Source organism: Marmota flaviventris, chromosome 16 (genome assembly GCF_047511675.1).
Source record: "Marmota flaviventris isolate mMarFla1 chromosome 16, mMarFla1.hap1, whole genome shotgun sequence".
Classification (NCBI taxonomy): domain Eukaryota; kingdom Metazoa; phylum Chordata; class Mammalia; order Rodentia; family Sciuridae; genus Marmota; species Marmota flaviventris.
Window position 1 is genome coordinate 78,332,527 of NC_092513.1, and position 17,785 is coordinate 78,350,311.

General features: G+C 36.5%; 1 protein-coding gene across 2 annotated transcripts in view; it reads right to left on the reverse strand.

Annotated features, from left to right (window-relative positions):
* Sptlc1 (serine palmitoyltransferase long chain base subunit 1) overlaps positions 1 to 17,785 on the reverse strand; it is a 75,062-nt gene that overhangs the window by 23,918 nt on the left and 33,359 nt on the right. For both annotated transcript variants that reach the window (XM_071602577.1, XM_071602576.1), the window contains exons 7-12: positions 17,103 to 17,232; positions 13,727 to 13,816; positions 8,653 to 8,760; positions 7,144 to 7,239; positions 6,759 to 6,855; positions 5,439 to 5,493 (exon numbers count right to left, since the gene is read on the reverse strand). In XM_071602577.1, coding sequence (XP_071458678.1) covers positions 5,439 to 5,493; positions 6,759 to 6,855; positions 7,144 to 7,239; positions 8,653 to 8,760; positions 13,727 to 13,816; positions 17,103 to 17,232 — 576 coding nt within the window. The remainder of the gene's footprint in view (positions 1 to 5,438; positions 5,494 to 6,758; positions 6,856 to 7,143; positions 7,240 to 8,652; positions 8,761 to 13,726; positions 13,817 to 17,102; positions 17,233 to 17,785) is intronic.

A 17,785-nucleotide genomic window follows, 5' to 3' on the forward strand; every position in this document is an offset into this window, starting at 1 on the left:
AAAATTAAGAACCAATAAACGCAATGGATTCAAACTAAAAAGCTTCTTCTCAGCACAGGAAACAATCAGTAACACGAAGAGAGAGTCTTAGAATGGGAAAAAAAAACTTTACCACATGCGCCTCTGATAGAGCACTCATCTCTAGGATATATAAAGAACTCAAAAAACTTAACACCAAAAAACCCCAAATAACCCATTCAATAAATGGGCTAAGGAACTGCATAGATACTTCACAGAAGAAGAAATACAACTGATAAACATATGGAAAAATGTTAATTATTTCTAGCAATTAGAGAAATGCAAATCAAAACTACTTAAAGATTTCATCTTACTCTAGTCAGAATGGCAAGTGCTGGTGAGGATGTGGGGGGAAAAAGGCACACTCATACATTGCTGGTGGGACTGCAAATTGGTACAACCACTCTGGAAAGCAGTATGGAGATTCCTCAGAAAACCCAGAATTGACCCAGCTATCCCACTCCTCATTTTATACCTAAAGGACTTAAAAATCAGCACATAACAGTGATGCAGGCACATCAATGTTTATAGCAGCTCAATTCACAATAGCTAAATTAGGAACCAACCCAGATGCCCTTCAACAGATGAATGGATAAAGAAAATGTGGTATATATACACAATGAAATATTACTCAGTCTTAAAGAAGAAATTATAGCATTTATAGGTAAATGCATGGAACCAGAGAACATCATGCTAAGTAAAATAAGCTGATCCCAAAAAACCAAAGGCCAAATGTTTTCTCTGATAAGTGGATGCTGATTCACAGTGGGGGGGGGGGGGGAGAGAGAGAAGAATGAAGGAACTTTGGATTGTGCAGAGGGGAGTGAGGGCACTGGGTGGGACTGTGTGGCTGTGAAGGACAGTAGAATTAGATAGACATTATTACCTATATGATTACACTACTGCAGTGACTCTGCACCATCTGCCAGAGGAATGAAAAGCTGCGCTCCATTTGTATTCGATGTGTCAAAATGTATTCTACTGTTATGTATAACTAATTAGAACAAATTAAAAAAAACAGAAGGGAGGCCAGTAGAATAGAAGAAGGGGATAGGGGAGGGAGGGGAGGTACTGGGGAATGAAACTGATCTAATTATACTGTTTTATTGTATGCATGCATGAACATATTATAAAAAATCCCACTGTTATGTATAATTATAATGTGCCAATAAAAAGGGGATGGGGAAACCCAAATGGACAGAGTGTTGCTCAAACCCCGAAACCCAGAATTTTTTAAGAGCCTAATATACAGGCTTTAAAAAACAAGTTTGGCAAATGTTTCATTTTATCCAAATAGGTAAATCCCATGCCCTGGGCTAGGTTTGAGCTCAGGGCAATCAACAAAGCAGTTACAGCCTCTTGCCATGCTCACAAGCTAGGGAGAAAGCTAGACGCCAATCACTGTCTTTCACAAGGGATGAGGAACCTATAAGTTTCTGACACAAAGGCAAACCAGCACAGGCTGCTGAATTCTCCCCAACTCTATCTCAGAGATGACAAGAGTGAGTCAAGTGGAGAAATTAAAAAGAAAACAAAAGACAATGTAATGAAACAAGAGTGATAAAACGAAAGAAATTAATGAAAAAAAAAAAAAAAACTACAATAAAAATATATAGAGCCCCAAAATAACTTGCTATAGGGAAGATTGTGGAAAGATCATTCTGAAAATGAAAATGGACAAGAGGGAAACATAAAATAAAAAGGGGAAATAACAGAGACACAGGAGAGATAATCACAGACTATCCCAAACAACAAGAGGTCCCAGGCCTAGATATCCTTTAAGGATGGGGGCTACCCGACTCTAAAGAAACAAACCACGGAGCCTTTTCTTCTCTGTGGCTCCATGAAGCTCTTGTTGAGCAAGAATGACAATGCTTCTACACAGGGAATAAGAGGAGGATGCCTGCTCTTACTGCACTGCTCAATACAGTATCACAGACCAGACCAATCCAATAAAAGAAGATGTATAAGAATTGGGAAAGAAAGACAGAAAACCATTATTGCAGATAACAGGACTTCTATGCACATCATCACAACACAATGAAACAAACTACAGGACATAATATCAATTTAAAAAATCATATTCTTACATATTAGCAATAGCCAAGTAGCAAATATAAAGCACAACCCCATTCACAATAGCAACAAAATCTACAGATAGTCTAGACATTTTCTTTTTTTTTAAATACTTTTTTTAGTTATAGTTGGACACAGTACCTTTATTTTATTTATTTATTTTTATGTGGTGCTGAGGATCGAACCCAGGGCCTCACACATGCTATTTGAGTACTCCACCACTGAGCCACAACCCCAGCCCTCTAGACATTTTCTTTAAAGGTCTCATAAAGATACAAGGGCCTTTCTGGAGGAAAATATTTAAATTCCATTAAAGAACACAAAGGAAGATTTAAATAAATAGATGATGTTCATGGGTGACAATTCCCTCCACAGTACTTGAAAAAAGTAGTACAATTCCAATCAAAATGCTAGTAATAATTTTGGAGAAAACTGTATTCCAAAACTAAGATAGTAATAAAAGCAAATATAGTAACAAAAACAGAATTGAGCAAATAAACCAATAAATGGAAGAGATGGATCAAAAGCAGACCTATGTACAAATGGGAAATGTATATGATGGTGGCTGCCCTATAAATCATTAGAAGAAAGGATGTGTCATTTGGATGTTTCTGAAGCTGTCCTTACTCATCTTCTCTCGACTCCAGTTTCTTCCTGTGGCCACTGTCCAGTTTCTGTTGCTTTTTATAGAAAACTGATAAAAATTGTCATCTACTTTATGTTCAATCCCTTTCTTCCCAGTTTCTGAGGAGCCTCCTGCTACCAGGCATTCCACCCCTACTGAAGTGCTCACTGTCACAGTAAACTCCATATTATGAAATCAAAGACTTATCAATGTTTGGTGACCTGCCAGGACTGTCAGAAGCAGCACGCTGCATGCTGACCTACAAAACCACCTTCTTCAGTTGGCTTCTGGGACCCTGGACTCTTCTGCTCTGCCTTTTCCTCACTTGATTTCCTTCGCTGTTTTTTTGACTTCTTCACACTGAAATGTCTTAAATAGTATCTCTATGCTAATGGCTTCAAGCTCAGGACTTATTCTCAAACTTGTGTATCCAAATGCCATTCTCTACTGGATGTCTGATGAGCATGCTAAGCTTAATACATACAACACTGAATTTCCCCACCAAATATTTCTTCCAGTTCTATGCATTCACTTATCAGCTACTCCATTTTGTTGCTCAGTCCAAAAACCTTAAGATCAACCTCGAATCTTCTTTCTCACTCACCCTGCATTTGAACTTCTGGCAGACAAGAGTGGATTCCTCTTCAAATATATCCAGAACTCAAACACTTTTAACTGCTACTATGGAGGTGAAACTCAACACCACCTTCTGCCTGCATCAATCTCTTAACTAGTCTCCTTGCTTCTGTTCTTATTACAGAACAATATATTATTTCACACTACACAAGAGTAATTATGTCATGACTTAAATCTAGTTGTGCTATACCACTCTTTCATGCAAAATCATGCCGTGCCGTCGTGCCTGAGCCATGGCCAACAAGGTCATCACCTGGCCCTCACCTTCCATGGCTTCCCCTACTTCTCCCCTCTTGTCACACTGGCCTCAGACTTCTGCTTCATCTGTCGTCCCTTCTACCTCTCCTTCAGCATGTGTTTAGTATGAGGTACTTGGGAGAGTCTCCAAGTGTTGCTACTGAGTAGGTGAGTAGATGTAAGGCCTGGAGTCCCAAAGTGTGGCAGAGAGAAACAAAACTGTGATTTGTCCACACATGGGGGTCATGAAACAATTAAAAACTTCAGGTAAGGAAGAAGGCAAAAACCCTAAGACGGCAATGAAAGAAAAGAGGGCCAGCAACGAAGTCCTAAAGAGCAGGGTTTTGAAGAAAGCCTTTAAAGGAGACAAAGATAATACAATTCAAAGCTGTAGAAGGAAACCCACAAATGTGGTGTAGCAGAATCTCAAGAAGGAAAGAGTGGTCACCTGTGTGAAAACCATGGCGACATAAGACAAGCCTGGTGGATTTTGTATCACAGTAACGACCAGTGGGGACAGGACCTCCACAGGATTGGTAAAGAGTAAAAGCCAGGTCTCAGCAGTAGGTTTCTAGTACAAGTGAGAAATGAGAATGCAGAGAAAGCACACACAAATCTTGAGAAGATTAGCTACAAAGAGAAACCGAGAAATGGGGTAGATATGCTAGAGGGAAATGTGGGGCCATAAGTACGGGGAGTTTAAGGATAAGAGGGTTGAGAGGACTTGAATGTTACTGAAATAACTCAGCAAAGGGGAGGGACTGATGATAAGGCAGAGTGGACAACCAGTGGTGCTCAGTCCTTAAGAAAGATAAAGGGCCTGCAATGACTTGTATATAATAGAGCAGGGGCTGGAAAATGGGGAAGATTAAGTGACAGCAATGTGGTTAGGTTGCCCACAAAAAGGAACTTCAGAGAGAATAAAAGGCGGGACAGAGCTGGGGTAGATGGAGGCCTGGACTCTGGAAAGGAACACAGTGAAGGACATCTGAGGCTGTGGTTGATGAATGTGCAGGGCTCCCAGCATCCTGCAGTGTGCTGGCATATTAATATTTCAGGAACCAATGCAACTGGAATCAACAAGTAATATCCCTCCAGCATGAATCATGCAAGACTAACTTCTGCTACTATCACAGACACACCCAGAATTCTAATTGTCTCTGCCCTACTTTATCTGGAACAGCTGCAATCTACTCCTTTACCTACTCCCCTTTTCTTTCAGCAGTCCCTGGTTTCCATATGGTGCAACAGAGAAAGACTTCCACAACTGAAAAGGCAACAAGGAAACCCTCAGGCAGTGTGAGATCATTTCCTATGAGACCAGAAATCAGCGTGAAGATGTCACACCAACCTTATTTTTTTTCTCAAGAGGAATCTTAAAGAACTGCTCCTCTGCAATTTTTACTTTTTATAAAAAGAAAACAAACACATGTAACATTCACTGCAATTTCATTTCTTTTTCATGTCTTAATTTAAAATAAAACTTAGTTTACTAAAAAGTAACATGGGCAGGAGGAACTAGGTGCCATCCAGTGACATAACACTTAACACTCTTTATCTGTGCAGATTAAGAGCAATACTACAGTGTTTACCTTGGTGATTTCTTGTGGGAAGATGCTGGACTATTACTTTTATCTTCTGTATTGCTATAATATGTTGTTTATAAAAACAAAGGCACGATTCTTTAAAACAATGGCAGAAAAGTTGCCCCAGTTTTATACCTAAATAAACAGTTGAGTGAGCTGTTTTTGGTTTCTCGGCTGCAATGTGGTCAAATTTTAAACTTTTCATTTGTTGTTTAAGTATGGTACAGATAATTATGTTGGTTGAAAATTATATCACTTACCCTTGTAAAGCTTTATGAATTTGCTGGCACTTTTTCTTCAGCACTGCAAAAATACCTAAATGGAAAAAAAAATTTGGTAGTATAACCTAAAAATATTTTTAAAGACCCAATTCAAGTGCATCAATTTAAAATGCTGCAGGTCTTTTTAATTAGTATCACTGAGCCAGTATCAGCACTCCTCTGAAAGCTTGAACTTTGTCTTTGGCACTATTACCTGGCCTCTTCTCACTCGGACACTCCACTTTCACCAAAATCTGGAATGATGATTTCTGAGTAAAACAACTACTCTTGTTATTCCAAGATTCTACAGATAACATGGCAAAAAATAAAAGTGTACAAATCTACTACTTATTTCTTTATTCTAAATTATTTGGTTAAAAAAAGTCAACTATAACATTAAAAAAAATTTTAATGTCATAAAATTTTTTTTAATTTAAGGAAAATCCGAAAACAAAAGTATCTGACCAGGAAGCAGAGGAGTCAGGCCACCTCATAAGTAAGCTTCTGAATGTATGCACAAATTTGACTCATATCTTCTGATTCTCTGAATTAATGTCAACACTGAAGATTCAGGCATGCCAGGTATCAGGCCTGCTTCTCCCTTCGTTTTAGTTTTGGTAAGGTGGTACTATTACAGCCAAAGACCACATTTTAAATTATCCGTTGACTTTTATTCTGCTAAGTAAGCTATTGGTAAACCAGGCTTGGCCTCAGTACTAGCTGATGATTCAAAGGCTTTAAGAAAAAACTAAAATAGTTATAAATTCAGAAATACCAAAGAGCAGCACATTCTGGTTAATTTCTTAAAAAACTATAAACCAAACAGTGACTGGAAAATTTACATGAATGACAACATCTAGGCCAGCACTAATGCAACCCCCCTCCTCTGGGCATCTTCTCCAGCTACAGCAGCCAGCCATGCTTTGTCTCCATCTCCAAGCCTAGGATAGAAGCTCTGGTCCATGCCTTTGAGGCAGGGACAACTTCTTCACTGTCATTCTTCCTATAATTGCCAGATACAGGATGAGAACTCCTCATTCAAAATGCTTGGAACATTTCAGATTTCAAGAGTTTTTTGAATTTTGTAATATTTACATAAAACTTACTGATTGAGATTCCCTAATTTGAAAACCTGAAATGTGCGTGTCTATCCTCAAAAAATATTGAATTCTGGATTTCAGATTTTCAGAATAGCAATGTTCAACCTGAAATGTGATTCGGAGCCTAAATTTTATTTTGGTAAATAATTTCCTTTAGCTAATTCCTCCAAAAAGCAAGACAGTAACATAGTTAAAACAACCTGAGTTTAAAAGATTGTACCTGGATTCTCTTCCATGATGTTGAGGGCTTCAATGGCAGCAGCAGCCAACAAAGGAGGTAGTGAAGCCGAAAAGCAGTACCCCTGGCCGGAGAGTCGCTAGGAAGGAACAGTCAGAAGCATCACACATACTTCTTGGGGTAAATATTTGGAAGGCCTGGGTCTTGACACTATCTACTGAACAGTGTCTCCACATGTGGTGAAGGGGTAAGATTCAGCCACGAGTAATCCATACAAAGACTTGTTAAAATGGAGATAATTCCTAAAGATACTGAGAGAGTCTTAAAAAATTAAAAACTGATAAATTGAGAGTAAAATTCTGTATCATTCTGAGGTGACAATGAAGCAACCAGTGTCAGATTTTGTTTGTTTTTAAGAAAGGCTTACCTGATGGTCAATTACAAACGACCTGCCACAGCAGAAACCTCCAATGGAAGCAAGTGAATTCTCCATGTTGGCACTAATAAGATCAATATCATCAATCTGAGAAAATCAGGAGAAAGTGATAGTTATTCCTCCCTGGGGGGAGACAACATGGATGGACATCAATTCTAGAGATAAAACTTCAGTGTTAATTATGTCTGTAAATATATGGACTCAAACAAGCTACCTACATGAAAATAAAAGAGTAAAAAAAGATACAAAAAAAATTATTAAATCTATTGCTATAAGAATCACAGTTTTATGGTCTTCTCTGAAGTGTCTCATTTTACACTTTTCTGCTATTTCATCATGCATTCACACTCAAAGCGGAAAAGTAAATTAAAAGATGAAATCTGAAGCAGTTTAATGTTAAAAATACAGTTTACAAAATAAGCTTTTTCCACTGCTAAAACAGTGGGCTAACTAGCCTTTACCCCAGAAAAAACTAAATCTACTTTTTTTTTTTTAGAAATTACTCCAAAACTCCAAATATCATGGCAATAGAATTTCTGACCAAAGCACACCAACTGGGCAGTGATAAACCTAACTAGCTACCCTACGGGCCTCTAAGTTCCTACATCTTCTGATCTTGTACTTTTGCTCTCTTCTTTTGCTCCATCCCCTAGCATCAAGTTCCATTTTGGGTACATAGCAGGAGTTCAATTAAATTCTTCCTTTTTAAAAAATTTATTTTATGTGGTACTTGGAATTGAACCCAGGGGCACTCTACTGCTGAGTTGCATTCCTGGTCCTTGAGTTAAGGGCTTTTGTTAGGTTGTTGAAGGTGGTCTTGAACTCGAGACTCTTGCCTCAGTCCCCTGAGAAGCTGGGATTATAGGTATGTACATGGCATCTTCAGTAATTACATCTTGAGGACTGTGATAATGAATTTGATAGTTAGTTCACATCTGGTGTGTTTTTAAGTGATTCACAGATGCAACAAAGATCTACATTCCTGCTAAACTTCTATACTCTTGCTCTTAAAAAAAAAAGATTGTTAACCTTTTATGAAAAGTTTCAAGCATATACAAAAATATAATAGAATGAAGAAAGCCCATCACCCAGATATAATCATCACCAACTCAAGAACAACCCGGTTTTGTCTATGGCCCCATATTACCTGTCCTCATCACCTGTTTGCAACAAATCCAGACAGATCCTTTTACTACTATCATAAACTTTTAAAAGGACTTCTAAGGCAATTTTTAATGATTTTAGTAAATGCATTGCAAACTTTAACTGATTCTAGAAAGAGACATGAAAAGTCAAGATCACACACTCCCACTTCCAGAGGGAAGATGGGTTCCCCTGGCCAGAATGACCAAACCCACTGTGGGCTCAGTGAGAAGACAGAGACCATAGTTTCATCCCTCCACAGGGATGAGAAGCACTGTCTTATATCTATGAAAACCCAGCACAATAGAGCCATATGTTTCCTATAGGAGGGGAATTTCCCCCAAATGGAGAACTTACACTGATTCCATAGTGCTCAGTGACTCCTCGGCCATGCTCCCCAAGGACTCCAAATGAAAGACTTTCTTCCAAAAAGATTCTTGCTTTGTATTTATATTTTAATTTAACCTAGGTGTTAAATAAAAAAATAAAAAAAAATCCAACTTTAAAATACTAATGATTAGCAGTAAACAGAGTATATTTCAATGAAAAAAATTAAACCTGAAAATGTAAGCACAGTTGACTCAATATTTGTGAATCCTATATTTGCAAATTCACCTGTTAAAATTTACTTGGAATCTCCAAACCAACAACTCTCTTTACATATACAGTGTCAGAAGATGGGCATGTGTAGTGTTGTGGTGAAGAATTCAAGTTATCTGACACTCGTGTTCTTAGCTAAAGTTGAATAAGTCATTGTTTCAGCTCAGATACTGTTAACAAGTACCCTTTTCATGGACGTTACTTATTGCCACACTTTTCTTGTTTTGGTGATTCTCTTGGTGATTCTGATATTTAAAATGGCTCCCAGTTGTAGGGTTGAAGTGCAAGAAGACTATGAAGTACCTTGAGAAACCCTGTGTCAGAGAAGCTTCTTTCAGGCATGAATTTTAAGGGCTGCTGGCTATAGGTTCAGGATGAATGAGTAAACAATATGTATTATGTATTAAACAAGGTGGCTTTACACAGAAACACACTTAAAACAAGGTGTTTTAAGTGTGACAAAAATGTTGTGACTAGAGGCTCACAGAAACCTAATCTTAACCCTTATTTGCCTCAGTAGCATAGCTTAGCATTCCCATGTCTGCATTTGTAGCAATACTTGGTAGAACATAACTATGGTGAATGAGAATTGAGTATACTTTAGATCTCTAAAATGATCCAATTTAACTCAATAAAAAAGACAGCACAATACAAAATTTTTAAAAAGTAAATGTTAAAACAGTTATATGTACAGGCATGTAATCCATCTGTTATACACTGGTCTGACTGTACATACAAACTCCTGGGGAAATGTAGATATTCTTCCCTTGGTGGCTTTAATTTGGAATCTTGTTTTCATTAATATGGTTCATTAGTCAAAAATGTTTTTCTCTTTATTTTCAGGCTTAGGTGGGTATTAATCTGTATCTTTTCTAATTATTTCACTGGTTTAAAAGAACACAATCTAATAATCCATTAGAAGCTGATATATGCATGTTTGTCTACAGATATTTTTTCTCTAATGTACAATTAATTTACCCATATAATTTGAATATAATCAGTTTCATGACTGAATTAAATATAGCAATCAGCTACTACATTTTTATGTACATGACGGGAACAATAGTTCTAAAGTCTTCCTCTGACTTATGTATCTGTTCTTGGGTCAGAATCACACTTCTAATTATAAGTTTAATTACTAAGACCATTTTTCTGCTGAAGCTACAGAAATAATACATAAAATATATAAGCTGTTTTGGTGCCCCATATGACAAGTTTTTGATAATTTGTTTTTCATTGTTGAAATTTTACTGGCTATTCTTGCTAACCAATGTTAAACACGGGAGGGGGAGTTGAAGGGGCTGGATGTCCATCAACTATGAATAAACTAATTTGGGGAGAATTATATCTTCTCAACACTGCTCTTTCCCATTCTTTAATATGAATGAGATATTTTATAGTTTCTAAAAATCATATTTTAGAAAACATTTAATAATATCACAGTGCTAGCACAGAAACAGAGAAATCAGCTAAACTTACTAACAGGAAACTCAGGATCAAACATTAGTTGCATCATGTAATCTTTACATGATCAATACTTACACATATTTGGTCTGTTCTCATATTTTTGTTTCACTGTATATTTGTTCATCAGCAATACCTTTTGATCGTACCCATGTAACATACAGTTTTAGTACCTTTTGGCCCATCACCTCCTCCACATTATCCTATCAGGTCTTTGATACTCTCAAGAAATAGGGAGAAGAAAAATACATTTCTTGTGCTCTACAACACAGAAGTGAGCTATATTCTAAGAAGTAATGAAAACTTACATAGTAATAATAATAATATATAAGTAATATGTAAAGCCTTTATTTTGAATTCAAATGCAAGTAAAACACCACATTAACAGAATAAAGGAAAAAAAAAAAACACGTGACAAGTTAATGCAGAAAATGCATTTGACAAAATCTAACAACTTCTCATGATAAACACACTCAACATATTAGGAATAGGAAGGAACTTCCTCAACTTGATAAAAGGTACTTATGAAAAATAGTTAACATCATTCTCAATAGTGAAAGAGTGAAAGCTTCTCCTCCCAGATTAGGAACAAAACAAGGGTGTCCACTTTCAACACTACCAGTCAATATCATGGTGGAAATTCTAGCCAGAATCAGCAAGGGGAAAAAAGGGCAGGGGAATCCAAATTGAAGGAAGAAATAAAACTCTCTCTCTCCAAACATGACATATTACATACTGAATTAGATCCACAAAACAAAAACATTATACAGTGCATACATGTATAGAAATATCATGTTACTCCATTAATATGTACAATCAGTTGTAATTCCACAAGCATGCAGTAAATAATCCAAAAAAAAAAAAAAAATCACATTTATAATAGAATCAAAAAGAATCAAACACTCAGTGGTAAATAATGAAAGAGGAGCAAGGCTTACTCACTGAAAACTACAAAACATTAATCAAATAAATCATAAAAGAGATAAATAAATGGAAATATATCCCACAGATCAAAGACTTAATATCCTTAAGATGGCAACATGTTCCAAAGTAATCTACATATTCATGCAATCCTATCAAAATCCCACGGCATCATTTTACAGAAATGGAAAAACTTACCCTAAAATTCAAATGGACTTTCAAGAGGCCCGAAATAGCTAAAACAATCTTTCAAAACTTATTTTAAAGCAACAAAAGTTGAGACAGTGTAATACTGGTATAAGAATGGACATATAGATGAATGTAATAAAATTGAGAGTCTAGAAATAAACTTATGAATCTTTGATCAATTGATTTTTCACAATAATGCCAAAACCATTTCATGGGAAACAACTAGTCTTCAACGAACAATGCAAATAACTAGATAACCATATGCAAAGGAATAAAGTTGAATCACTACAGCATAGCATATAAAAAATTAACTCAAAATAAACCACAGGCCTAAAAATGAGTGAAAACTATAAATTCTTCAAAGGAAAAAAGGAGTACACCTACATGGCTTTTGATTAGACAAAAGATTTTTAGATATGACACAAAACAGCTAACTTGTACCACATTAAAATTAAAAATTTTGTGCATCAAAAGACAATATCAAAAAGTAAAGCAAAACTTCATATAATGGGAGAAGATATTTGTAAATAATATATATGATAAGGGCTAGTACCCAGAACATAAAAAAGAGCTCTTATAATTTAATAACAAAAAGACAACCCAAACAAAAAATGGGCAAAGCATTTGAACAGATATTTCTCCAAAGAAGATAAACAAAAATGGCCCATAAGTACCTGACAACAGGCTCAACACATTAGTCTTTTGGAAAATGCAAATCAAAACCACATGAGGTACTACTTCATACTACAATGGCTAAGAAAAGAAACAAATCAACCTAGAAAATAAGTGGTGGTAAAAATGTAGAGAATCAGAACACTGCTGATGGGAACATAAAATGGTGCAGTCACTGTGGAAAACAGTGTGACAGTTCCTCAGGAAATCAAACAGTTTATCCTAAGATCCTGCTTATGGCAGCCCTACTCATAATAGACAAAAGATAGGAAAAAACCCACAGTCATTAAAAGATGAACAGATACAATGTGGTATATATTCACACAATGAAAGATTGGCATTAAAAAGGAATCAAGTATATGACACATAGCAGTAAAATGTATGTGAACTTTGAAAACATAGTAGTGAATGAAGTCAGCCATATTTAAAAGGTCTCATGTTGTATAATGCCATTTATAGAAAGAATTCTGACTAGGTAAATCCATAGAGACAGAAAGCAGATTGGTGGTTGCTAGGAGTTAGAGAGAAAAGAATGTAGACTGCTTAATAGGTATGGATTGTTTTGAAATTTGATGGAGTTGATGGTTGTACAACATGGTGAGTATACTAAATGCCATTAACCTGCAGACTTAATTTTTTTTTTTGGTGGTGTTGGGGGAGGGTCAAACCCAGGGCTTAATGCATGTCGGGCAAGAGCTCTACCACTGAGCCGCATTCCTAGCCTGACCTGTATACTTTAAAATGCCAGTTTTATGTTATGTGAATTTTACTTTGATATGGAAAATCTCAATGATCATGGTTTCTAAAAACAGTACATTGCTTTCAAGGTTATAAAGTTGAATTTTACAACATACATATTATTTAATTTGCAAGAAATTCAATAAAGATCAAACTAATTTAAAGAAATGAAAAGCATACCAATGGTTGCATGGGACTAGAAACAGATACTGACTACAAAGAAGCATGAGAGAACTTTCTGGAATGATGGAAATGTTCTGTACCTTGGCTGTGGTGGTGGTGATGATGAGGTATATAAATCATTAAAATTATCAAACTGTATACTAAGAGTTGGTGCATTTCACACACATCAATTGTGCCTCAATAACATGTTTAAAAAAAGAACTTTTTAAAACAATTGTTGCTGTGGTGTTATGGATTGAACCTGGTGCCTTGTGCATGCTAGACAAGTGCTCTATACCACTAGGTTATATCCCCAGCCCTTTTAAAATTTTATTTTGGGACTGGGCCTAAGTTTCCTAGGCTGGCCTGGAACTTGTGATTCTCCTGCCTCAGTCACATGAATAGCTGGGATTACAGGTGTGCAACGCTGCAACCAGCAATAAAGTTGCTTTATAAAAAGTTAAGTTTTGATTAAGTTTTAAAGCCCAATGTTAGTATTTAAGTAATCTGCCTCCCTTGAATGATCAAAATATCCTAGATACCTACTGTACAAAGCAGTGTACATGTCACACAATGAATGTGGTCATAAGCAAAAGGCATATCTGCCAAACTATCCAATACTAAAATAATTCTAAATAATGAATAAATGAATAAATACAAAAAAATGAATAAACACGTTGCTTACCAATTCTGGAAGAGGACAAATAGTTCCAGTATTCATATACAATCCTTCTACTACAATGAAACGTCGAGTTACACGAGCCTTTCGAGGATTCTTAAAAAGAGAACCAGGCATCTTAAATTTCAGTAATTCCAAATAAAAAAATCTGTTACATACTCCCTACAAAGTTCACCTCAAAGCTCAATGTTTGAGATCCTGTTTGTTTGTTTTTTTTTTTCCCTCAGACGTGTTTTCCACTCACAGCACTGACTAGGGGACCTCACACATACTTACAGCACTTGAACTGTGCTAAAAAGCACAAGGAAACCCTCTGACTCCAGAGTGACTGGGATGGGACCCAAGGAAACTGGAGAGACTTGAGAATGTTTTATATCATGATGAAGCACTGATTCCTGGGCTACATGGGTAAAGACTACTGATCAGATCAGATGGCTAGGATTTGTGCATTTCCATGTCTTTAATTTTTGCCTAAAAGAAAAAGAACCATAATGAAGATGATGATGATGATGAACAGCATCATCATCAAGCAGAGGTACAGATGGTACAAGAATGGCAGGATGCTGGTAACAATGTTGGGAAAAGGAATGGGAGAAACTGCAGCTCCCAAGAGCAATGCAACTGTTTCCTTTTGTGTGCATGGCAATTTTTCCACAATCAAAAGTTATAACAAAAACCACAAACTCTAATCTCCCTCACATACCAAAATATAGCAAAACCCTTGTCCTTCCTCACTCTCCCACTACCTGTCACTGGGTCAAGTAAACTCAATTATGACCTTGGTCCAATGATGTTGAAGGTTGGGTGGTGATGGAGAGCCTATTCAAATAATATATATCTCCCAACACCCTGCTCACAGCAGGTCACTATGAATCCTTCACATGGTAAGAATCTGTAGATGCTTCAGGTGTGTTTGAATGAAAAAATACTGGTGGCCACAGATAAGAGTTAGAACTCACTTCCTACTCAAAAGGTTTCTTGCCTCTAGACATTTGCTCTCTTGGACAGTTAGAAACTCAAGTATCAGCAATGCTTTAAGGGGGCAGTTTAGGCAGTTGAGGTCCAGCAAATTATACATCACTAAGGTTGTTCAATCTTGTCATTCAGTCAACTCAAAACAGAATGCTTCTCAGATAGCAAAATGGATCTACCAGGAGTCACTGATGAAAAGAGGTCACCTTTATTTCACCATGGTGGCAGGCATTCTGCCTTAAAAAAATGTTCTTTTTTACCTTTTTTTTGGGCTGGACTAGGAATTAAACACAGGGTCTTGTACATGATAGGTAAGTGTTATTCTACTGAGCCATACCTCCAGCCCAAGTATTTTCTTAGGATTTTAAAATATTCATGTAAGAGTCATAAGAAATGAAAAAATATAAAGAAAAAAAAAGAATTTAAAAATTAGCTATTTACATCACTTAATGATAATTTTTATTTCTTTGTATTATGTCTACTTCTTTGTTCAAAGTTAGAATTATATTGCAATAATTTCAGAAACTGATTTTAAAAATATGTTATGACCATTTCTAGATTATTTAGTATTACTTAAAATATGATTTTAATGGAGATATTCTACTTTGTGGGAATAACACAAATAATCTAACTATTCTAATGTTGGATTTAAGTAGTTTCCCTCATTTTGCTTTTTGATTGGAAAAAACAAAACAAAACAAAACAAACCCCACCTATCTTTAACACCATTTCTGATTATTTTCTAAATGTGATACCCCACATATGGGTCAAAGGGGAATCTAAGAGGATATCTAAGTGGAATATATTTGCCCACTTACCTTCTAGGAGGTAGGTGCCAATTTAAACTCTTTCCACTGTTATAGGAGCATCCTTTGTTTCAGTACACCTATGTGGGCACTGCTTAAAAAAATGTGCCATAATTTGAAAAACTAAATCCTTTAGGCTATTTCCTTAATCATACTGCAGTAAGGGTATTTTTCACTTGCACAGTATGTGTAAGTAATCCTTCTATGAAATTTTATTTTTTATTATTCATAAAAACTTCCATGGATTAGAAATCTTATAAAATCTGACATCTTCCAAATCTGTACAATATTAGCTAAACAAAATAATCTACAATACACTGAATTCTTGGTCATACTTTCCAAGGCAGTATTTTTCAATCTGGTGGCCAGCATGTTATTACTAAATAAGAATAATAGAGATCTTTTTACAATCTATAGAAAGAAATTCAATGAAATGGCTTCAAGTTTAGAAATTTTAGAAATTTCTCTGTAGTGTTTTTGTTTGTTTTACAGTACTAGAGACTGAACCAAGAGACACTTTACCACTGAGTTACACCCACTGCCCTTTAAAAAAAAAAGTCTATTTTTTGAGACAGAATCTCACTAAACTACTGAGGCTGGCCTTGAACTTATGATTCTTCTGCCTCTGCCTCCTGAGTGTCTGGGATTATAGGTGTGCGACATTGGGCCCAGCTTCCCTGCAGATTTTTCTAAACTGATCCTAAACAAAGATGACAGAATCCTAAATAAACAAAGCAAATCTTTGGGAAAATGGAAATTAACACAAAATTCAAGAATGTGATGTGCATTTTCATCTGTTATTCTAGTTATGAATGAGTCAAGTCACATCTGCAAAGTCCTCTTGAAATAGTTGAGATAAAGGACACAACATTCAGGCTCCCAGAACAGTCCACCTATCACTATGTCCTGCTACAGAGCCACAGACCAGAACTACTCTTTCCATTCTTGTCATCATGGGAAAAATAAATTATAATCCTAATAGTGATGCTTTGAACATACTTCCTCTGTGCCATTCTCTAATTAGAAACCAATGAGGCAAATACAAACCACCACCACCAGGGGCTATTCAAGTTCCTGGGACAAAGGACTGAAAACAGGGCTGCAGGTTGTAGGCAGTCCAACTACAGGGCAGTCCTTTCCCACAGGCAGCAGCTGCTTACTGCTCCAGGGTAAGGATGGGGTGGGGAGAAAGGGTCTTACTTGGTTCATAAATAAATTTACATCTGCTGGCATTCTTTCCTCCATGTAATTGGTACGTGATTTATTCTGATATAATAAGCCTATTTTGAATCCACTAGATACATGCCCTAATGAGTTTTGGTGGTACTATACAGAGTTGAAAGTGTGTATCTCCCCCATTCACTAAGTGCAAACTGTCCCTCAACCCCCTTAATTTGCTGTATATTATTATGGCATTGACAAAGCAATTACAATCAGTCTTGGCTCTCCAACACGAAATATATTTAATAAGCAGGAACACATTTAACTTAATATCCAAATGTGATCCGCAGGCAAGTTTTCAATGACAAATTACCATTTCATATATAATTTAGCTGGTTAGAAAGTACAAAAGAACTGTATAATTTTCTTCAAAAGAATCATACCTTTTGATCTTCGATCTCTTGTTCTTTTAGTAGTCGCTCCAGGTCAGCTACATCATTATGCTTAAATAACTTAATGTCACTACGTGATGCTTGTAATCCTTTCTGAATAGCAAAGCAAGCAGCTCTATCTCTGCAAGGGAGAGAGGTTCACCAAATTGGGGTTAAAGGGCCTTGTCAACATTCTCAGGAAAGGAATGCTTGCTTTTGTGAGTTAACCAATCTCCAACTGTTAACTGGAACACAGCAAATAAAACATGTTTGAGCATTCATATGTCACTGTTTGCTCTTCACTCTGCAAGTCCTTGTCACACAATTATCACATTTAATCTATTCTAAGAAGCGCATACTTGCCAAATTCTAACCTGAGATCAGGATGCACATATCAAATGACTCACAAGCTTGCTCTTTCTAAGAAATACACAACATATTGGTGCAACTCACCATCAGTGTCATCTCTGATGTGACTGTTATTCTGCTATATTTTCTCATGAGAAGCAACAGTGGTAGCCCAGCTGGACAGAAGGATTCTGAACAATAACCACTTAACTATGACCAAACATTATAGGAAAAAACTATAGCTCCAACCTCACTCAAACCAGCAGAGACTGAGAAGGGAACCTCGACTTGACCCTTGAGGGGCTATAACAAAGTATCCCAAACCCTCCCAGGGGGCCATCAGAAAA